Raw genomic sequence first — 17476 nt, forward strand, 5'->3', positions numbered from 1 at the left:
ATCTTTCTATATCTGTAATAATTAGAAATTTATCTCACCACGAGTTAGCTCAGTCTGCGGAAGAGCCTCTGCTTTGAATAATATAAGATCCGCTCAAAACATTTGCTACTTGTGCATCAACAAGATTTTCCTAGCTTAGTTGCACGAAATTGGCTCAGTGCCGATACGTTTCATCGTCTATATAAAAGAGGAAGATCAAAGCATCGGGGAGAAGGATCGAGAGAAAAACTTCTACGCCGAGCGCGTCTATGGTTCCTCTGATGGAACCTCACGAGGCAGAAGACTTGCTCAAGTCTCATCTGCGAGAGAATAATCTTTTGCAAGATGAACCCAGATCGTGGACCGTCAATCGTTCCCTTCTCGGAGGTCGCGGTTTATTTGCCACGCGAGACATTCGAGCCGGCGAGTTGATCTTCACGGACGTTCCGCTGTTAATAGGACCACGATGCTACAACAAGTATCTGCCGATGTGCGTCGTTTGCTATAAAAGCGATTGCCCTCTGTTCCCCTGCGATCACGGCTGCGGTTTGCCGATCTGTTCTGCAGAATGCGAGGATTCCGCGGTGCACATCCAAGGGGAATGCCGGTTCCTGAGAGGATGGAAACCGACCTGCGGTTCTACCTGGTCCAAGGATCTGCTACTCGCGGTGGTGCCAATACGTGGTCTCACGTTGTCAAAAGAGCAACGTATACTCTTGTATGCTTTCGAGTGTCACGCGAATCTTACTCGCAATTACGAGGTACGTTTTCTTTTATATAAAATATCCTATAAGTTTCTGATATTCATATAGTCCAGCTTTGTAGAAATATAAAAAAAAAGGAATAGCTAAATTTTCATAAATAATACTGTTTATTGTCTTATATTTTCTTTCTTCAGTCTATCTTCATATACTCATCTCATTGTATATCCTAATCATGGATATGATTGATATAGTTCTGAGTAACATTAAATGGTCTTAGTTTATCGCGCCTCTTAATAATTTCATGTAATATTTATAAAAAATATCGTGTAATAGATCAAATGAAACCCTTTATAACATGTGTTCATCACCTTATGCCAAAGATCGACTTGCTCAAGAGAAACGTGGCCAATTTTCCTAACGAGGAGCAAATGGAGCTCATGAGACGTATTTGTGGTGTCTTCAATACGAATTCGTTTGAAGTTGTGGTTGTATCTTCACGGGACGAGGACCGTACTACGAGTTTACGTGGTCTTTACCCAATGGGCGCATTCCAGAATCATTGCTGCGTGCCGAATACCAGGCATCACTTCGACGATCAGCAACGGATGCACGTGAGCGCCGTGCTGCCTATCGCTGCTGGCGAGGAGATCACCATGTCCTACACCGATCTACTGTGGGACACAGGGAGCAGAAGGCAGTTCTTGAAGGTCACCAAATATTTCTCCTGCCATTGCAACAGATGCTCCGATCCTTTGGTACGTCAGCACCGCAACAATCTCTCACAAAAATTCATGCGAAATATTCTTTTTGTTTGTTCCAGGAATTCGGTTCCCAGCTTGGCGCACTTCTCTGCGCGAAAAACGATTGTTCGGGGCATTTGTTATCTCGTAATCCTCTCAATCATAAGTCATCCTGGATCTGCGACAAGTGCCAGACCAGCGTGAATCACAGACAGGTAGTACCTAAAAGCTGAAATAAAGCTATATATTTACACGTAGTAAGAATAATTAAAGTAATCTTTAACGATTCTTTTCCTACGAAGAATAGATTTAGTCTTTTATACGATTATTGATTTCAGGAAATTATTTATTGGCATATTAATAAGGTGTTCGCACATTTCATAGCATTTGTATGATCATATGATCGATTAAAAGCGTAAAATATTTCTACAATACCCAAAGTCTGTCTTGATTTCTTCTATGAATGTGAGCTTCGCTGTTTTACAGATCGAGTATATTCATTCGGGATTGAATACATTTGTATCCGACGCTATGTACAAAACTCCGCGAGAAATTCTAAGATTTACAGAAACAGTATTATCGAAATTAGTACCCGCTACTAATTATATCTTGTTAGATGTCAAGTATCGTATAATCTCTTACTTTGGCAGAGTCCCCGATCTTAAATGGGAAGGTGAGATGTACATTATATTTTCTATAAATATTATTATGAAGTATTTTACAAGTTTTTTTTATTACCTTTATATTGCATAATATATGTGTATGCCATGATGAGAAATGTAATTCGTATTACTGCAGATCTAACGGGTGCAGAACTTAGAATTAAACAGGTGTATTGTGATGAGATACTTTCTGCGTTAGACGCTTTAGGTTCTGGAGATTCTATTAAAAGAGGTAATATCATGCGAGAGATGTTTCTCTTCTATATATTAAGATCTCTATAAAATATTTCTTGTCCCTGTGAACAAAAACGAGATGTATGTACAGGATAAAAAGGATCGAAATGAAAAGATTATTGTTTTCCTATATAAGTTGTAATAACGTCAACGATACAAATGTGATATATTAATTAATCATGTCAAAATAAGATATAGAATCCAGAAAATCCTAGCATATATTTTACATCATAATTCTTGAAATTATAATATTATTTTATAAGTAAAATTGAAAAGTTAATATATAATTTTTTAATGTATTTATAATATATTCTAGGCCTTGTTTTATACGAGTTATATCGTACAAATCTGGAATTGTTTAAACGACAGATTTCCAATGATAACGATGAACAGACACATCCACATATAAAAGTACGACGAATAATTTATTATATGTGTGTTTATTATACATATCTTGATTATCGTTTTAAATCCTCTTTTTCAGAACGACGATAATGAACGACTATTGCGAAAAGCAATGAGTATATTACAAAATGATGTCGGTGCAGCCTGTGTTCGCAAAAGCGACTAATGCAATCTACTATTTTGACATCGTTCATATTTATTGCTTTACTCGATATCTGGCTGGAGTACATATATTACGAGAACGCAATAACAAAGAATGCGTCTATATTACAATTTTCACAGTCTAATTACTTGATTCTACACTTTAATTCACGAACTGCACATTGTATATAATACAAAATTTGTCATATATATATATGTATATATATATAATATATGAGATTTAAAATATGCGAAGATTTATTGATAATCTTTATTAAAATAAAAATGCAAATGTTTAGACGAAAATTCTATTCAAATAGCAATTAGCTACGTATAAATTATAAGTCGCGATACGGTGAGATCTGTCGTAATGTATAACAGATTAATAAAGAGAATATATATATATACAGAGTGGGGCAAAACAAGCACGATCGGCAAGAGGGTGATACTTGAAAAAATAAAATAAAATATATATTTTTTATACAAAGCTTCATTTTTCAATAACATTGATTTGGAAAATTGGAGAGTTAATATTTACGATATTCGTGCGGATTAATATTTACGCTTCTTGTACATTCTTTAACAGTCTTGTGCCTTCAAATTTGTCTTAATAGCAGCTATTAATAAGTAATGCATACGCCATTTAATAATGGAATAAAATAATTTAATTATTATATGATCTTTTGCTGTTTGTACCATATTCCATTCTGTATGTATAATATACTTTATATAGAGTAATACAAAGAAAACAGTGGCCATTCATAACTTTATGTACAAATCTCATTACTTGTTCATATTACTTGCTGTAATAAACATTTTGCTTCTTCGCACAAGGCAGTACTTGGCTTCAATGTTTCCCAATCATAGTCGATGTCTTCGTCGTAACTCGCATTATTATTTCTACAATAAAATTTTATTATATTAATAATTATATATCGTCAAATTCTATAATATAACTATTGATTGCTATTTATAACACAGTATAAAGCAAATTTTGTAATTTGCTCTTAAATATAAGTATAATTTAAAGCAAGTTACCTATACAAAGTATCATCTACAGCATGTATCGCGCCATTGCCTAAATCCTGAAGCAATCGATTTCGCGCGAGCGCTGTGTGCATTAGCGCAATATCATTCAGCAAAAATTCTTTATGATCTACAAAAGAAAGATTTAAAAAGTATTTATTTATTTGCTCAGAGACTCATTTCTGATTTCAACAAAACCACATTGAAATACTCACCGTTCTTCTCATACTTTTTTAGCAACTTTTTCATGAAATCTTCGCCCGCGTATTTCTTAGATATACCAATTCTATAGAAGATAGCTTTACACTGCCATCGATTCTCTGCGGAATCTTGATTAGACGGGACAATTCGCTTCGCTTGTGTTTCCTTCACGAGAGATTCCCAATCGACTCCTAAGGCATCACCTAATCCTTTGCCGCTCGTTTTAATGTCTTCCTCCAACTCACCGTCAGAAATTTCTTCAAAGTCCATAGTTTCCATATTATCGTCTTCCATATTCCTGACACAACAGAGAAAGAGAGTCATACGTAAAATTTGATATTTTGATATCAACCAATGATTTTAGAGATTTTGCATAAATAAAATAATCCGAAGTAAGAAAATATAAAACTTTCATTAAAGATAATCGCATTTTTCCTTTGCAAGCTATCGACTTAATATCAAATAATTTTTTAAATAGAAACGTTTCATCTTAATAACATTTTATAATCTATATAGCTTACTTCAATGATACTGTATCGGCATTATCCTTAGATTTTGAAGTAAAAATAGTTTCTTCCGCAGGTTCTTTCGGAGATAACTGAGCCGGCTCCTGAACAGTTGATTGCGCATCGCGATGCGCAGCATCCGATGCTTTCTTATTTGTTCGTGTTTTATTAGTTTCCATATCCTTGAAAAATTATATAAAAATATGAACACTTTTTCGAAGAAAACCAAAAGAAACAAAAATATGGAGGGATATGTACCGTGGTATCTTCTTCCATATTCAATATATCATCAGGATCGTCGCTAATATCACTCAAATCGCTTTCAGTATGAAGAGTCTGCAAGGATTCATCGGCGATGGGACGCTTCGGTTCCACCGCAACGGGTTCCTTGATTTCAGGTTTATCCTTTTGCGAATTTTTCTTTTGGAAACTATCCGTAGATTTTTCTCTAGTAGTTGTGCACAATCTACCTTCAGCGAGTTCCATCAGCTTTTTGTTGATAGGTTCTTCCTTCATGCTGCCGTAAATAGCTGCTTGCTTAGCAGAAGGATGAATCGCCGGCGGCTCTTCTCTTGTTTCCGGCGCATTGTACGATCGTCTTTTGCTGTAAGAATTAATTTCAATCGATGCTTTAACTAATAAAGAGGATAATAGATATATTTGTTACTTTAATTTTAATCTTGTGTAAGATAGCACATTTACCTATGTTGCGTAGATTCTCCGTGCTCCAAATCCTTCGAGCGCTCGTTCCTGTAATGCGATCGAACGTGCATGTTCTGATTATCCCATTTCCGGGCATCGTTGGATTTCCAGTCGCCTATAGAATTATCGTATCGGGAATTCCATTCGTCATCATGTATCTCTGAACGAGGAAGACTGTCTCTGCCTTCCCATAACGTTCTAGGACGCCATTCCCTCTCCTCCCATTCCACTGTCTGATAACCACGATCTCGACCGTGTTCCACATCACGATGGTGTCCCTCCCAATTATCGTTAGAAACAGTTTCATCTCTAACAACAAGATAGGAGACAATACGTGTGTGAGAGAACAATAACATGAAAAAAAGATAAAATTTCAGTAACGATAAAAAAAGAATGAGAAATTTTGTAATTATAAGATACGATTTAACAATACGTATTTTTATTTCAATTCTGATAAAAAATTACCTGTTAAGATAGAGTAATACGCTCTTATTTCACTGAAGGAAAACATAAAAATAGAGGAGATAAAAAGGAGATAAAAAAATCTAACAAATCAAGCCGGATTATACAGAATTTGCGAATTTTATAACTTGACTAGATGTCGACTTAGTTTGTAAGTAACGGTTTATATTATAGCGTACTGAAGATGATTTTATTGCAGATCGAAACGTTTGTCACATTATTTATTTAAATTTGTAACGCATTCTTAGCACGTATACCCGGCTTAGCCGGGTTAGCCTCGTTAGCCCCTTTCATCTCCTTTATTTTTAATTTTTCGAACCTAGATCTATTATTATTTTAAAAAACTTAAAACTAATGCAACATTTTCTGTGCGTTGTAAATCGTCAATCTAAATAAAAAACATCTAAGGCACAAAAGAATAATATTTCTCCAATTCATAATAATTAATTATTACCTAATATTGGCTCCACCACTTCTCAATTTATCGCCAGGGTAGAGAGGATGTCGATGATGATGGTGATGATGACGATGATCGTCGAAGGATGCTCGTTCTGTAGTCTGGATCACGTATCTCGACTCTCTGGACCTCTCGTCGCGAGCAACGCGTCTTTCCTCGAAGGGACTGTCGTACCTTCTGCCCTCGATGGTCTTTCTCCTGTCATCCTCGTGGATGTGACTGTGATCCCGATACTCGACATGTGGAGCCGGCTCCTCCTGCTCGTCCCAGTGTTCGGTCTGCAGTCTGCCATAGTTCCTACCAAAATTCCTGTCCACTTCCATGGCGCGTCGCGGACTGGTCGCGTCTCGACGATCCACTATCCGGTCGATCTTGCTCGGAACGCGACTCGATTCGATTCGCGCCTGGTCCTTTCTGCCGCTGTGCTCCGACGTGTGACCCCGTTCGTATCTCACACCGAACCTTCTGTGCCGATCCCTGTCATAGTGACTGTCCACCATGTCCATTAGATGATCGCGAGGTAGAGTGGGTGTCACAGCCACTACCGACGAGGAAGATGAAGCTGGAGGAACGGGCGGTAACGTCGCTGTTGATTGAACGCTCGACGACGTCGCGACATGTCCACTCTTGTCGTGCAAGGACCCACGATCCAAAGACGTCTCCCGAAAACGATCCATGCGATCCCGGGGTGAGTTGACGGTGGACTTGCCGCGACTCGACGATACGTCCTTCTCGACGACGCCGCCGCTTCTTTCATACCTTCCGTCTAGACGTGATTGCGTGGAGCTCCGTTCCCGTTCGACGAGAGCCTTTGTCTCGGAACGTTCCCGTTCCCGTTCGCTCCTGCTCCGCTCGCGAGTGCCGCCGCTCTTTTCAAACGACACATCTTTGCCTAAGGATCGTTCCTTGATTCTGCTGTTGTAACGCGAACTCTTGTCCGCTGATAGGCTCAACGCCGCGGGCGATATCACCGCAGGCACGTCTCTCTCTCGCGACTTCATAGACTTGTCTCTTTCTCGATCCCGGTCACGATCCCGCTCTCGTATCTCTCGATCTCTTTCCCGCTCACGATCACGCTCTCGTTCTCGCTCGCGATCCCTATCCCTCTCCCTGTCGCGTTCGCGTTCTCTCTCTCGATCTCGGTCCCGATCCCGATCACGATCCCGCTCGCGCTGCCTCTCGTTACGACAACGCTCCTGAGATTCATCCTTATCCTTGTCACGCTGAGGTTCTTGACGCTGATCGCGATTCAATCTCGACGGACGCTCGTCTCTCGTCTCCTTCTCGCGCTGACGCTCGCGGCTCTTCTGCCGCGCTTTGTCGCCGCCGTAAGTCTTATCGTCGAAATTGTCCTTGCTCGTGTTGCTCCTTCGATAGCTTTCGTCCTGATTCGAAGTCACTGTTTGTTTCGCTTTGCCGGAAGACGTCTGCTCCGTCTTTCTCGCGTCATCCCGTTCTTTGCTCTTATCTCTCTTGTGCGAGTCGCGATCTTTCTTCTCTGCGTCCCTCGCAACGCGATTTGACGAGTTGCTTTGCTTCTCTGGATTCTTTGCCGGAGTGAGATCGCGCCTCGTCCTCGATGGCGTTCGGCTGCGTTGTGTCTTCGACGACGCACTCTCCTTGACGTGTTGGTACTTGGATGACCGCTCCGATGACGACGGCGGCGGCGGCGGCGTACGCGAACGCACGTCCTTGTCCTTGCATTTAGATCTCAACCGATCATCTGACTTGGTCTTTTCGTCAATAGCGCGGTTCTTTTCTTTCTCCTGTTGTTCCTTGATTTTATCGAATGACTTGCACTTGACAGCGTCCTTGGACAAACACTCGTCCATATCACGCACTTTCTTGTAATGCCTGCCATCCTCCTTGTCCACTTCCCGATTACTTTTCACCGCTTTCGGCGATTCGCTCCTGTTTTTTTCCCGGATTTTGCTGGACGATGACGCGCGATGCGCCACAGAAACCTGCGAGCCCAACGTTGCGGCCGTCGTAGACGTGACTCCACTCGTAGATCCCTGTTGTATCGCGGGTGATCTAGCGCGCAACGAACTGGAATGCTTCCTGGATACAGACGACGGACCATACTTCTTGACTGATCTCGCGATAAGGTCCTTCTTCGTGGAATTGTTCTCGAGTTTACGTTTCTTCTTGTTGATGGCTTTGTCGTTTCTCGTTCCTAATCTCTTGAGCTTCAATCTGTAAGATCCATTCATAACAATTCGATAAAAAAATTGCGCAATATAACAAGCATTGATATAATTCTTTAGCATCGAAATAATGTAATAGATATGTGTTCGAGATTACATATTTATACATTACAAAATATAAAGAATCTTGTATAAAATGAATAGTTACTTTCTCTTTCTGTCTTTATCCTCGTTGTAATCGGCGGAAATAGCATGATGTCTCTTGGTCTTGATCTTTTTAATTTTCTTATGTGAGTCCGACGTCGACGTAGAAGATGAGTCTTCGCTGCTGGAGCTGCTGCTACTGCTAGATGTGCTGGATGTGCGCGAACTAGAGGAGGAGCTCATAGCTTTTTTCTTCTGTCTTACTTTATCCTTGCCATGTACTTCTTTGTCCTTCTTCATTTGTAATTCCAGTTCCCGTTGTAACAATTGCCGCCGTCTCTCCAATACCTTCTCGTCCTCGTACTCGAGATCTGTCTGATTCCACTCTTCTATGTTCAAGTCCGGACTATGCGATGCCTTTTTCACAATCTTTGATGTGAGCCGTTTGAAAGGATCCTCAATGAGCTGCTTAATATTGAAATGATTAAAAGTAAGTTCTTGATTTAAGTTTATAGTTAATCAGTCATCAATTTTAACTCTTATCAATTATCTTGCAATGCTGAAAATGCTCTATATGTGTATATATATTAAAAATTACTATTAAATAGAAAAAATATGGCATGTGCTTACCCCAGATGCACCTGCGATCGCATTATCTTTCTTAGCACGCTTGGATGGGCTTATCAATGTGTGTGTGTTTGCGTATCTAATTAACAAATAAGAGAAATGAGAAATTGCATTAGTCTAATAAATAAGCCATACGCTCTAATAAAAAGTAGAAATCTAAATTACAATATTTTACAAAATACTAGTCTTGGATCCCAAACATATCGTGTTTGAAATATTGGAGCAAATAAGTCTAAAGCTATAATGGAGCTCATTTTAACTCTTTAACTTCGACCAGTAGTAAACCACAGTTGGCCGTACGTTAGAAAAATTGCTCTCTACTATTGTCTCTGCGTTACAATGCAAATTTAATTATTTGTTTTTTTTTTTTGTTTTTCTTTTCGTTTGTTAAATGTGCAGCTATAAAATCTCGCAATGATCGATCAATCGACAAGACAAGCCGGTGGACGTCACCGACGGCGACGAGGAGTCATAAGGAAATCCGCGGCTCACTTGCAACTCTTTCCGTAGGAACAACTGCCGTTGAGGGCCCAATTTCTGCAGTAATCCGATGTATTCTGAGCGGCGGCGGCGGCGGCAGCGGCGGCGGCGGCGGCGGCGACGGCGGCGATCGCTGGTTTGGTGCCCAACCTCTCAAACACACTCGGCCGTCGTGAAGAGTCTGTATTACATTTCGTAGGGTCAGCCGTTATCTTCCTTATGTTTGGTTTTGACATATTATCACCATAAAGCACTTGTATTCTCACAATGGAAGCGCATAACTGCGAGTATGCAGTCGTTCACGTGCCGTGCGAAATCGTCATGCGACTCGGCGAACTCGGTGCGGAAGCGGAATACGTGCGTCTGCGACTCGCGCGAGAACAGGCATCGTTCTCTACCTACGCGCTACGCGCTACGCGTCTTACGCCCGGGCCCCGGGCGGCGGGCACGGCTCGGGGCTCGGGCAGGCGGGGCAAGCTCGGGCTCGGGACACCTCGGGAATCTCGGGACTCTCGGGACTCTCGGGAGTCGGGATACCACCGCCACCGCGAGCCGTTTCGTATCCCCTTCTCCCGTTTATACTTTAGTAAGGCTCGACCAGGCTCGACCCGCTCGACGGCGAATGCGAAATCGGAGTCGCGCGAACTCGTAACCGCTGTCTCTGGAAATCTGACCTTTAACTTGTAGGCTAGAAAGAAATCGATAAAATGGAGCGCCACGTTTGTCCCCATCAGTAAAGATGCTGCGTAAATTTTCGTTATTATCGAGCGGAGATAATTGCAGAGTTATCGACTATCTCGACCATTGATATATAAATATTATAGTTCATAATGCGTGTTAATTTATAGATTTATTATCGCACAGCTGCTTCATAAATAAGCAGACATATTTGCGACGCAATAATAATATATATTATGCAACATTTCTTTCCCCACAGTTATCACCCGCATAGATAATCGCGGTCCAGTTTTACATAAATAATAAATAAAAATCGAATACTATCGCGTCAATAGATACATATATGTGCATATTTAAGAATAATAATGAACTGGAAAGCTTCAAAAGAATACATCCATCCGAATTTTTCGCCGTCAATAGTTCGCCTTGGAGATGCATATCCGCATTTAATATACAATTCTAAAATGCTTTACGGTATAAAGCAATAATGTTATCACAATATCGCTGGAATGCTCCGCGTTTTGTGCAGAGTATTGACGTTGCCAGCCTATATATTGCTTTTGTCTCGATTTCGATCAATTCGCAGAAACCTTCTGAATTTTGTCGCGAACGATCGACACTTTTTTCTTCAAACAAAAATATGAAATAAACATCGATGGTTCCGTTAAATGTATATATATATATATATATATATGCATATACGTATTCGAGATTTGCACAAAGTGGGAAAACAACATCCTATATGCAAAGCGCGCGTGACACCCATCGTCATGTTGTGTGTCCGTATTGGAAAACATGCGGAAATCGGATGACTTAACGTCAGAGTCACGTCGAGTCATACCAATTAAATGAGAACGACCGATCGGACGACCGATGACTAATGACCGTGGAGGCGAGCAGTGCCGTGTATCGTCTTTCGCGGGATTTTGCTTTTTATAACATATATTCATATATGTATAGCTCTTTTACACATTTATTAAATTTAGTTAATACTTGGCACTTTTCTTCCCTTCCACCCACCCTTTGCGTATTAAATTTCATTAATTTTGTTCTACGTTAACATGTGGACCGTAATCTTTTAGGAGAGACATTTCAAATGTAATATTAGCATCCCGCATTCCTAAAATGATGGACGATTGTAATGAAAAATCCGCTTGCCGTTCGCATGTGTTTTTTTTTTATTAGAATAGAAATGATAATTCAACCATCTCATTACATATTCTTGATCAACTGATTCATCTTCGGGTCGTTTGCCGTAACTCGATTAGCACGATAAACGCCAGGAATGCACTCGCACGCCAATTGCAATTTTACGTTTTACGTTTTACATTTTACATTTTACACGAGCGAGCGAGCGAACGAACGAACGCAAAGCACATCATCGTAAAAGTATCGGGGTCATCGTCGGAACAATAAAATGGCGCTTTTCTCACGAACGCGCGTATTGCACACCATGAAAGAAAAGAAAAGAATATTCTTGTTACACGCAACATTTCCCCGCACGCATATGATTACGGTGATATCGGAGTGACGTCTCGTGCTACACTGATATTACACACATTAAACTTTTGCCGACGTTACATACACAGCGAATGAAACCTACGGTGGTACCCCGCATAACAATAAATTAGACTGCATAACGATTCGATAAGGATTATACAACATCTGTATTTATATATGTATATAATCGTATGACTATATATCCACACGTTTCTTTTTTTCCTCTCGTAATTACTATGATCTTTAGCGCAACTTTACATACAAAAATCGATTAAAAAAATATTAGTACGAATATAATATGGATTAACATCTTGCATATTTAAAATAGATGTATGTGTATATTAGTGATTAGCAAAATATAATTATAATTCTAATCGCGGCGTACAATTGCTCTAAACAATCGTCGAACAGAAGAGGCGTAGACGCTACGTTATATATATATATATATATATATCTGTCCTCTCTTCTAAAATTCTAAAGCAATGATATCCCACCTCGCGCCACGATTACAATCTTTCCACATACATTATTATTTTATCTTTATATATAATCCGGTATAGCGTTTCGTTCTGAGGTAGATCGAGTCAGCAAACAGCAAACATCTATGTAATTCAAAGCTCGTTTCTAAGTGCAACTAATGCACACATTCTAGATTTTTTTTACTATTATGATTAAAACTACATCGTCTGAACATTAAAAAAAAAAGATCATCAATGTCAATTCTTAGTATTGTTGCGTCAGCCGCCATCAATAATTCCGAAACCTTGATCATCATTAGTAATTATTCAAGAATGAAATTAATTATATCTATTCGGAAAAAATCGCCAAGATACATCTTGAACTGAGCAATGATCAGTATAATTAAATTTTACGTAAATTGTATTATCGTTCTGAAGCCAAAAGTTCTGCTGTGTGGTGCATATTCATTGCAATTTAACCCTCGGTTGTCACACCTCTTTTTTGAACATTTTTTTAAAAGGATTTTTTGAACATGATGCCACTCAAAAAGTTAATTTTTTATAATGAGAATACATTCTACAATGTTTAAACTTAATTCTAGAATTTTTTGCGATCCACTTAACAGCTGCTTGAAAATTGGTTGGGGTCATTTTAATCCCGTGTGACAACCGAGGGTTAAAGAGTAAAGATTAAATTTAAAATCACAACGTGTGCAACGCTGATTGATAATAGACATTGATGATATCTCTAATGTGTTATAATTATTAAGTGACATTCGGCACTTTTTCTTTGCACTTTCATCAGGATATATAACCATTCTTTTTTTTTTTTAAACAAATGATACATTTGCAGCTAATTTGTAAAAAAAAACATCTTTGTTTGCATAAATACATTATTGAAACTATCATATGTGATGCATGAAAAGTGTTATATACAGATTGACCAATATATACAATAGGCGAAAATGCAGATACTTTTGTAGAAAAAAAGTGACGATTTAAAGGTCTAGGAGATAAACTAATATACATATATATCAAGGTTTCGTTTCGCATTTGCATCGATAAACATTTTCTGAAACAATGTATAAGATACTTGTTAATTATACATTAACCAATACGTTAACTGTAAGTCTGCTTTCTGAAGCATTCAACAGCAACTTTAAAGATAAAAAGCAACATTACCCTAGGTATGTATAGACATATAGCATATTTTTCTAAAGATATATACACGCGTAGACATAAGATTTACAGGAAAACGATTCGCTATAATATTAAAAATTATCGATGCCACCATCAGGAATACCGGCTCTAATATTTTCCAACACTTTGTTCACAAATTCTGTTGAATGATTTGCTATTCGCACTTCTGCAATCAAAAGAGTTTGCATATATATTAAAGTAATAATAACCACTAATATATGTATGTATCCTTATGTTTTATCTTTTAATAAGAAAATCAACGCTTGATATAAGCAAAGCTAAGTGAGAAGGTTAAATGGTCAAATTACGAATTATGTTTCATCAACGACCAAATTACAAATTACGTGTTATCTATATATTATATCTATGATACCTTTTATCTAAGGAATTATACATATTATGTATATATACGTGTAAAAAAAATTAAGATATTACTCACTGGTAGCCACCTTGCAATATTTCTCCATTTGTCGTGTAAGCTCTTCTTGAGTGTCGCGATTGGATTCAGCTAATTTAGCAGCAAGGGTATGTTTAGCTTGTGATATACCTTGTATAAGACGTTCTGAAAAAAAGTATTATTCGTATTTTAATATGTCCAAAAAGATGACGATTTTAATACATTCTTTATTTCGACGTTTACTCAACTGTGTTCTGTTTCAAGTCCATGCAGTTTTATCTTATTAGCTTCATGTTGAGCCTTTTTCTTTAAGCGGCACGCCCGTGAAGCTAATTTATTTTTTTCTTTACGCGTTTTCGGTCTTGCTGGGAAAGGTAATTCTGAAACAGGTGTCATATCATTTATAATGCGATTTAATTTGTCTAACTCTCGTCCGATATTGTGAAGCTTGCGAGGGTTAGGTGTAAGATCGTTCCCGTCGCCTTTCCGTGCCTTTCCACTATGCTTAATTCCTCTAAGAGCACAATGAGGACTAAATACTGGATCAGTTGCTTCATTCAAGACGTGCGGATCTTCTAAACGCGCCCGCGCGATTAATCGCTGTCCTTTTGGTCCCTTCGCTTGAACGTTATATTGCCAGAAGAATCTTTCTTTTTTACTATGCCTGTCTTTTCCTAATTCCGTTCCTGCTCCTACTCTGTTGTTACTCTGCTCCTCGCCGTCACTTCCGCCTGTATCTGGTTTGATGAAATTTATTTTTATTATCTAAAAGATCATCAAATAATCTATAAGTTATACGACTATACAATACATAACTACCATTGTCACTGCTGTAGTCATCGTAATGGTCGCTATCGTCGTCGCTGTCTTCATAGCCCTCGTCGTGGCTAAGAGGATCAATACAGAGTGGATCTGGACTAAGGGCACCTCCAGTACTCAGACTACTGGTCGATCCTGCCTCTGCCAAGCTACCGGTACTTAAGAGATGTTGTCGTGGTTCCCTGTGGGCCCAGATTTGATCCAAATGTCCCATTGTCTGCGTTGGCGCAGACATAGACAGTCTCGAACCTTTAGGTTTACCACCTATCATGGAGATATCTGCCTGATTGGATATTGGATTATTAAATGGATTTTCACCCCTTTTCATAAGTAACTCGTGTAAAGTGGACGATCCAAGGGGTCGAGTTACGGGATGTGGCGAAGTCGACGAGCTTGCTGTTGAACTACCTAAATGAGTTATAACACCGTTATCATTATCAACAAACAATAAATAACAAATCATACTTATGAGCAAAAACATGATACTAACATCATTATTTAATTCCCTTTTACTGTAACGCATCAAAAATGTCTTTGCGCTTAACGTTATTACTAGATGAAATACATTTGTTTGGATATACCTGCAACGTTACTAGTGCCCGGACTAGGATACGCAGTAGGACTAACAGCTTCCGCATTATCCACAACGTTGGAACCTCTATTTAAATTAAAGCCACACGTATTCGTATATGTGGGACAACTACGACGAGTAACTCCAGATTGAGGAAAACTACTAGGCGCGAATCCCATGCTACTACTAAACAGAGAGCTAGTCGGAGCGGTGTATTCCATTTTTAGCGGCTGCACCCTTTCCTCGGGCAGCAATAAATCGTCGAAATTTAAATCTCCCAACAGGGTATCGTCGTTGGCGTTCAACTCGGCCAGAGTTGGACCCTGGATAAGCTCAGCCTTGTCCACTTGGAATATATCGTCGTCATCCATCTTAAACGAGATGTCCATCTGATCTGGGTCCATCTTAAAGGAATAATCTGATTGATCGGCCCTCATGTCCCATCCGGCGGAGACCGCCAGAGGAGACGGCGAGAACTGAGCGTACGCTCCTCGCGGGGTGCCTCGGTGGCCTCCAGGTATCGGGACAGACGCCGACGTGTTCATCATCTCCCCGCCAGGCTCTTGCTTTACTACGCTATCCATCGTGCTAGCTAGCGAGAAGTCGCTGTACTTTGAGTCGTCCATCAGCAGCTACGGATGTTGAGTGGTTGAGATGTTGACGAAATTCGTGGGAAGGCACGCGCGCGAGCGCGCCCGTGAGCGCTACAAGGCTACGATTACTTTTGACGCTTGAAAAAGCGAGAGGGGGGGGGGAGAGAGAGAGAGAGAAACTATTTCTCTACGGAGCGCAAAAGTTCGGGCAAGTTTGGGCTCTCGAGCGACGGATATGCACCTATCGGTGCCGAACCAGTGCGAGCGACGATCGTTGCGCGTTGTTACGCACGTTACTCCAGCGATAGCGTCGACCGTGTAACCCTGTAACGACGGCTGAATAACGTCCAGCGGAACGATAACGCGAGAAAGAAAAGAAGGAAAGGCGCGCGCGCGCGCGGCTTATCGGCCCGCCGAGAGCCAGCTGCACCGTTTCAGTTTCAGTTTTTGTCGTTTTTGACTCGTCCGCACCTCGCGTTTGCTTTGGTTCGCCTCGTGTCGCTCGATCGATTCGCAGCCCTCGCGCACGGACGGATGGCCACGAGCCACGAGGGAACGGCTTCTCCGTCTCGCGCTGATGTGCGCCGATGTGCGCTGGTCAGGACGGTGGACGGCGGAGAGTTCGACGTTCGACGGTCCGACGGGAGCTGACCTGCTCCGAGAGTCGAGGTCGAGGCCTCGGGGTAAATACGATGGCGACGGCGTGCAGCGTGCACACGTCGGAAATCACATATTGGTCCACGCGCGCATCGCGTGCCCCTCGTCAGCGGGCATTTTCCGCGGCTGACAGCATCGCGCCTCGCGGCGGCCGCGGCGAGGCCAGGGGCCAGGCTGCCCAGGCTGGGTTTCACTTTTTCTTCCCCCCTCGAAATCCGTCGAGTCGACCCGAGACCCGAGTACCCGACTCGGACCTCTCGGACCTCGCGGCCCTCGCGCTCGAGAGCTGGCGCGAGCGCGAGAATCCCTCGCGATCACGCTCGTCCGCGCTCGTCCGCGCTCGTCCGCGCGCCTACGAACGCGCGAATCCCGCGCCAAGGACGTCGCGTTGCACGTGCCAACGACTCGCGAGGGAATCGCGCGAGAAATCGGGCGAGAAATCGGTCGGAACGCAGAGGAGTGACGACGTGTGTTGTTTGTTATTGTTTTGCCACGAGACTGCGGGGGCCGAGTGATCGGTGATGTTTGCATAAATAGAGGAACGGGTCACATGACACGTCTCGCGAACTGTCGCGAACGAACATCGGCCAGTTCCGCGGAATTCCGCGGCGCCGACCAATCGCGCGCCTCCGTTTCCCTCCGTTTCCTTCCACCTGTGCGCCCGCGCCCGCACTCCCGCAACCCGCAACCCGCAACTGTCCGCAGTGTCTGCGACTCTGGCGGTCTGGCGCAGAATTGTCGCAGAATTGTCCGAATTCCGATATGTTATTTGCTCCGCACGGCGCGCGCTGCCGACTCAAGTCAAGGACGTCGGATAATCGGATCGCCGGCGCCGCCGCGCCGAGCTGGCCGAGTTGACCGAGTTCTCGATCAGCCCCTCTGATTTGCGCGTGATCCGTGGCGAGGCATTCCTCTTCTCCTTTTTTTTTTTTGCTTTACGTCTTTACGTCCAATCGCGAACATGCAAATGGGACTTGAGATTCTAT

General features: G+C 41.4%; 3 protein-coding genes across 5 annotated transcripts; 1 reads left to right on the forward strand and 2 right to left on the reverse strand.

The window, feature by feature from the left end:
- The first annotated feature begins 233 nt into the window (after positions 1 to 233).
- LOC139769718 (SET domain-containing protein SmydA-8) lies at positions 234 to 3698 on the forward strand. The gene is made up of 7 exons (XM_071701019.1): positions 234 to 740; positions 1064 to 1438; positions 1504 to 1638; positions 1910 to 2096; positions 2222 to 2317; positions 2636 to 2730; positions 2804 to 3698. The coding sequence occupies exons 1-7, from the start codon at positions 249 to 251 to the stop codon at positions 2888 to 2890; spliced, it is 1467 nt and encodes a 488-aa protein (XP_071557120.1). The 5' UTR covers positions 234 to 248; the 3' UTR covers positions 2891 to 3698.
- Positions 2726 to 10305, reverse strand: LOC139769713 (uncharacterized). 3 transcript variants are annotated; one of them, XM_071701012.1, is made up of 11 exons: positions 9884 to 10305; positions 9630 to 9798; positions 9141 to 9216; positions 8575 to 8978; positions 6217 to 8415; positions 5301 to 5609; positions 4857 to 5202; positions 4614 to 4780; positions 4107 to 4390; positions 3904 to 4021; positions 2726 to 3765 (listed from the first exon to the last, which is right to left on the reverse strand). In XM_071701012.1, exons 1-11 carry the CDS (start codon positions 9894 to 9896, stop codon positions 3657 to 3659), a joined length of 4194 nt encoding a protein of 1397 aa, XP_071557113.1. In that variant the 5' UTR covers positions 9897 to 10305; the 3' UTR covers positions 2726 to 3656. The 3 variants fall into 3 exon arrangements, with proteins under 3 accessions (XP_071557113.1, XP_071557112.1, XP_071557111.1); XM_071701011.1 differs by having other exon boundaries at positions 8575 to 8975; positions 9630 to 10305; XM_071701010.1 differs by having other exon boundaries at positions 9630 to 10305.
- A 1144-nt stretch (positions 10306 to 11449) lies between these two features.
- On the reverse strand, positions 11450 to 17108 carry Reptor (repressed by TOR). Its single transcript, XM_071701016.1, has 5 exons — positions 15251 to 17108; positions 14670 to 15077; positions 14099 to 14587; positions 13893 to 14015; positions 11450 to 13619 (listed from the first exon to the last, which is right to left on the reverse strand). The coding sequence occupies exons 1-5, from the start codon at positions 15864 to 15866 to the stop codon at positions 13525 to 13527; spliced, it is 1731 nt and encodes a 576-aa protein (XP_071557117.1). The 5' UTR covers positions 15867 to 17108; the 3' UTR covers positions 11450 to 13524.
- Positions 17109 to 17476: the final 368 nt, after the last annotated feature.

The sequence above is a fragment of the Temnothorax nylanderi genome, unplaced genomic scaffold (assembly GCF_030848795.1).
Source record: "Temnothorax nylanderi isolate EJ_2023f unplaced genomic scaffold, tnyl_v1.0 TNYL_tig0024_pilon, whole genome shotgun sequence".
Classification (NCBI taxonomy): Eukaryota; Metazoa; Arthropoda; class Insecta; order Hymenoptera; family Formicidae; genus Temnothorax; species Temnothorax nylanderi.

Bases quoted from the DNA above. Each gene is read 5' to 3' on its own strand.
- Reptor (XM_071701016.1), bottom strand. From the start codon at position 15,866: ATGGACGACTCAAAGTACAGCGACTTCTCGCTAGCTAGCACGATGGAT. The intron at 15,078-15,250 runs GTATATCCAAAC...TAACTCATTTAG, and splicing joins GGGCACTAGTAACGTTGCAG to GTAGTTCAACAGCAAGCTCG. The intron at 14,588-14,669 runs GTAGTTATGTAT...TCATCAAACCAG, and splicing joins TGACTACAGCAGTGACAATG to ATACAGGCGGAAGTGACGGC.
- LOC139769718 (XM_071701019.1), top strand. From the start codon at position 249: ATGGTTCCTCTGATGGAACCTCACGAGGCAGAAGACTTGCTCAAGTCT. The intron at 741-1,063 runs GTACGTTTTCTT...CTTATGCCAAAG, and splicing joins ATCTTACTCGCAATTACGAG to ATCGACTTGCTCAAGAGAAA. The intron at 1,639-1,909 runs GTAGTACCTAAA...GCTGTTTTACAG, and splicing joins CCAGCGTGAATCACAGACAG to ATCGAGTATATTCATTCGGG.
- LOC139769713 (XM_071701010.1), bottom strand. From the start codon at position 9,853: ATGTCAAAACCAAACATAAGGAAGATAACGGCTGACCCTACGAAATGT. The intron at 8,416-8,574 runs GTAACTATTCAT...TGGATCTTACAG, and splicing joins GATAAAGACAGAAAGAGAAA to ATTGAAGCTCAAGAGATTAG. The intron at 4,022-4,106 runs GTGAGTATTTCA...TTTCTTTTGTAG, and splicing joins AAAAAAGTATGAGAAGAACG to ATCATAAAGAATTTTTGCTG.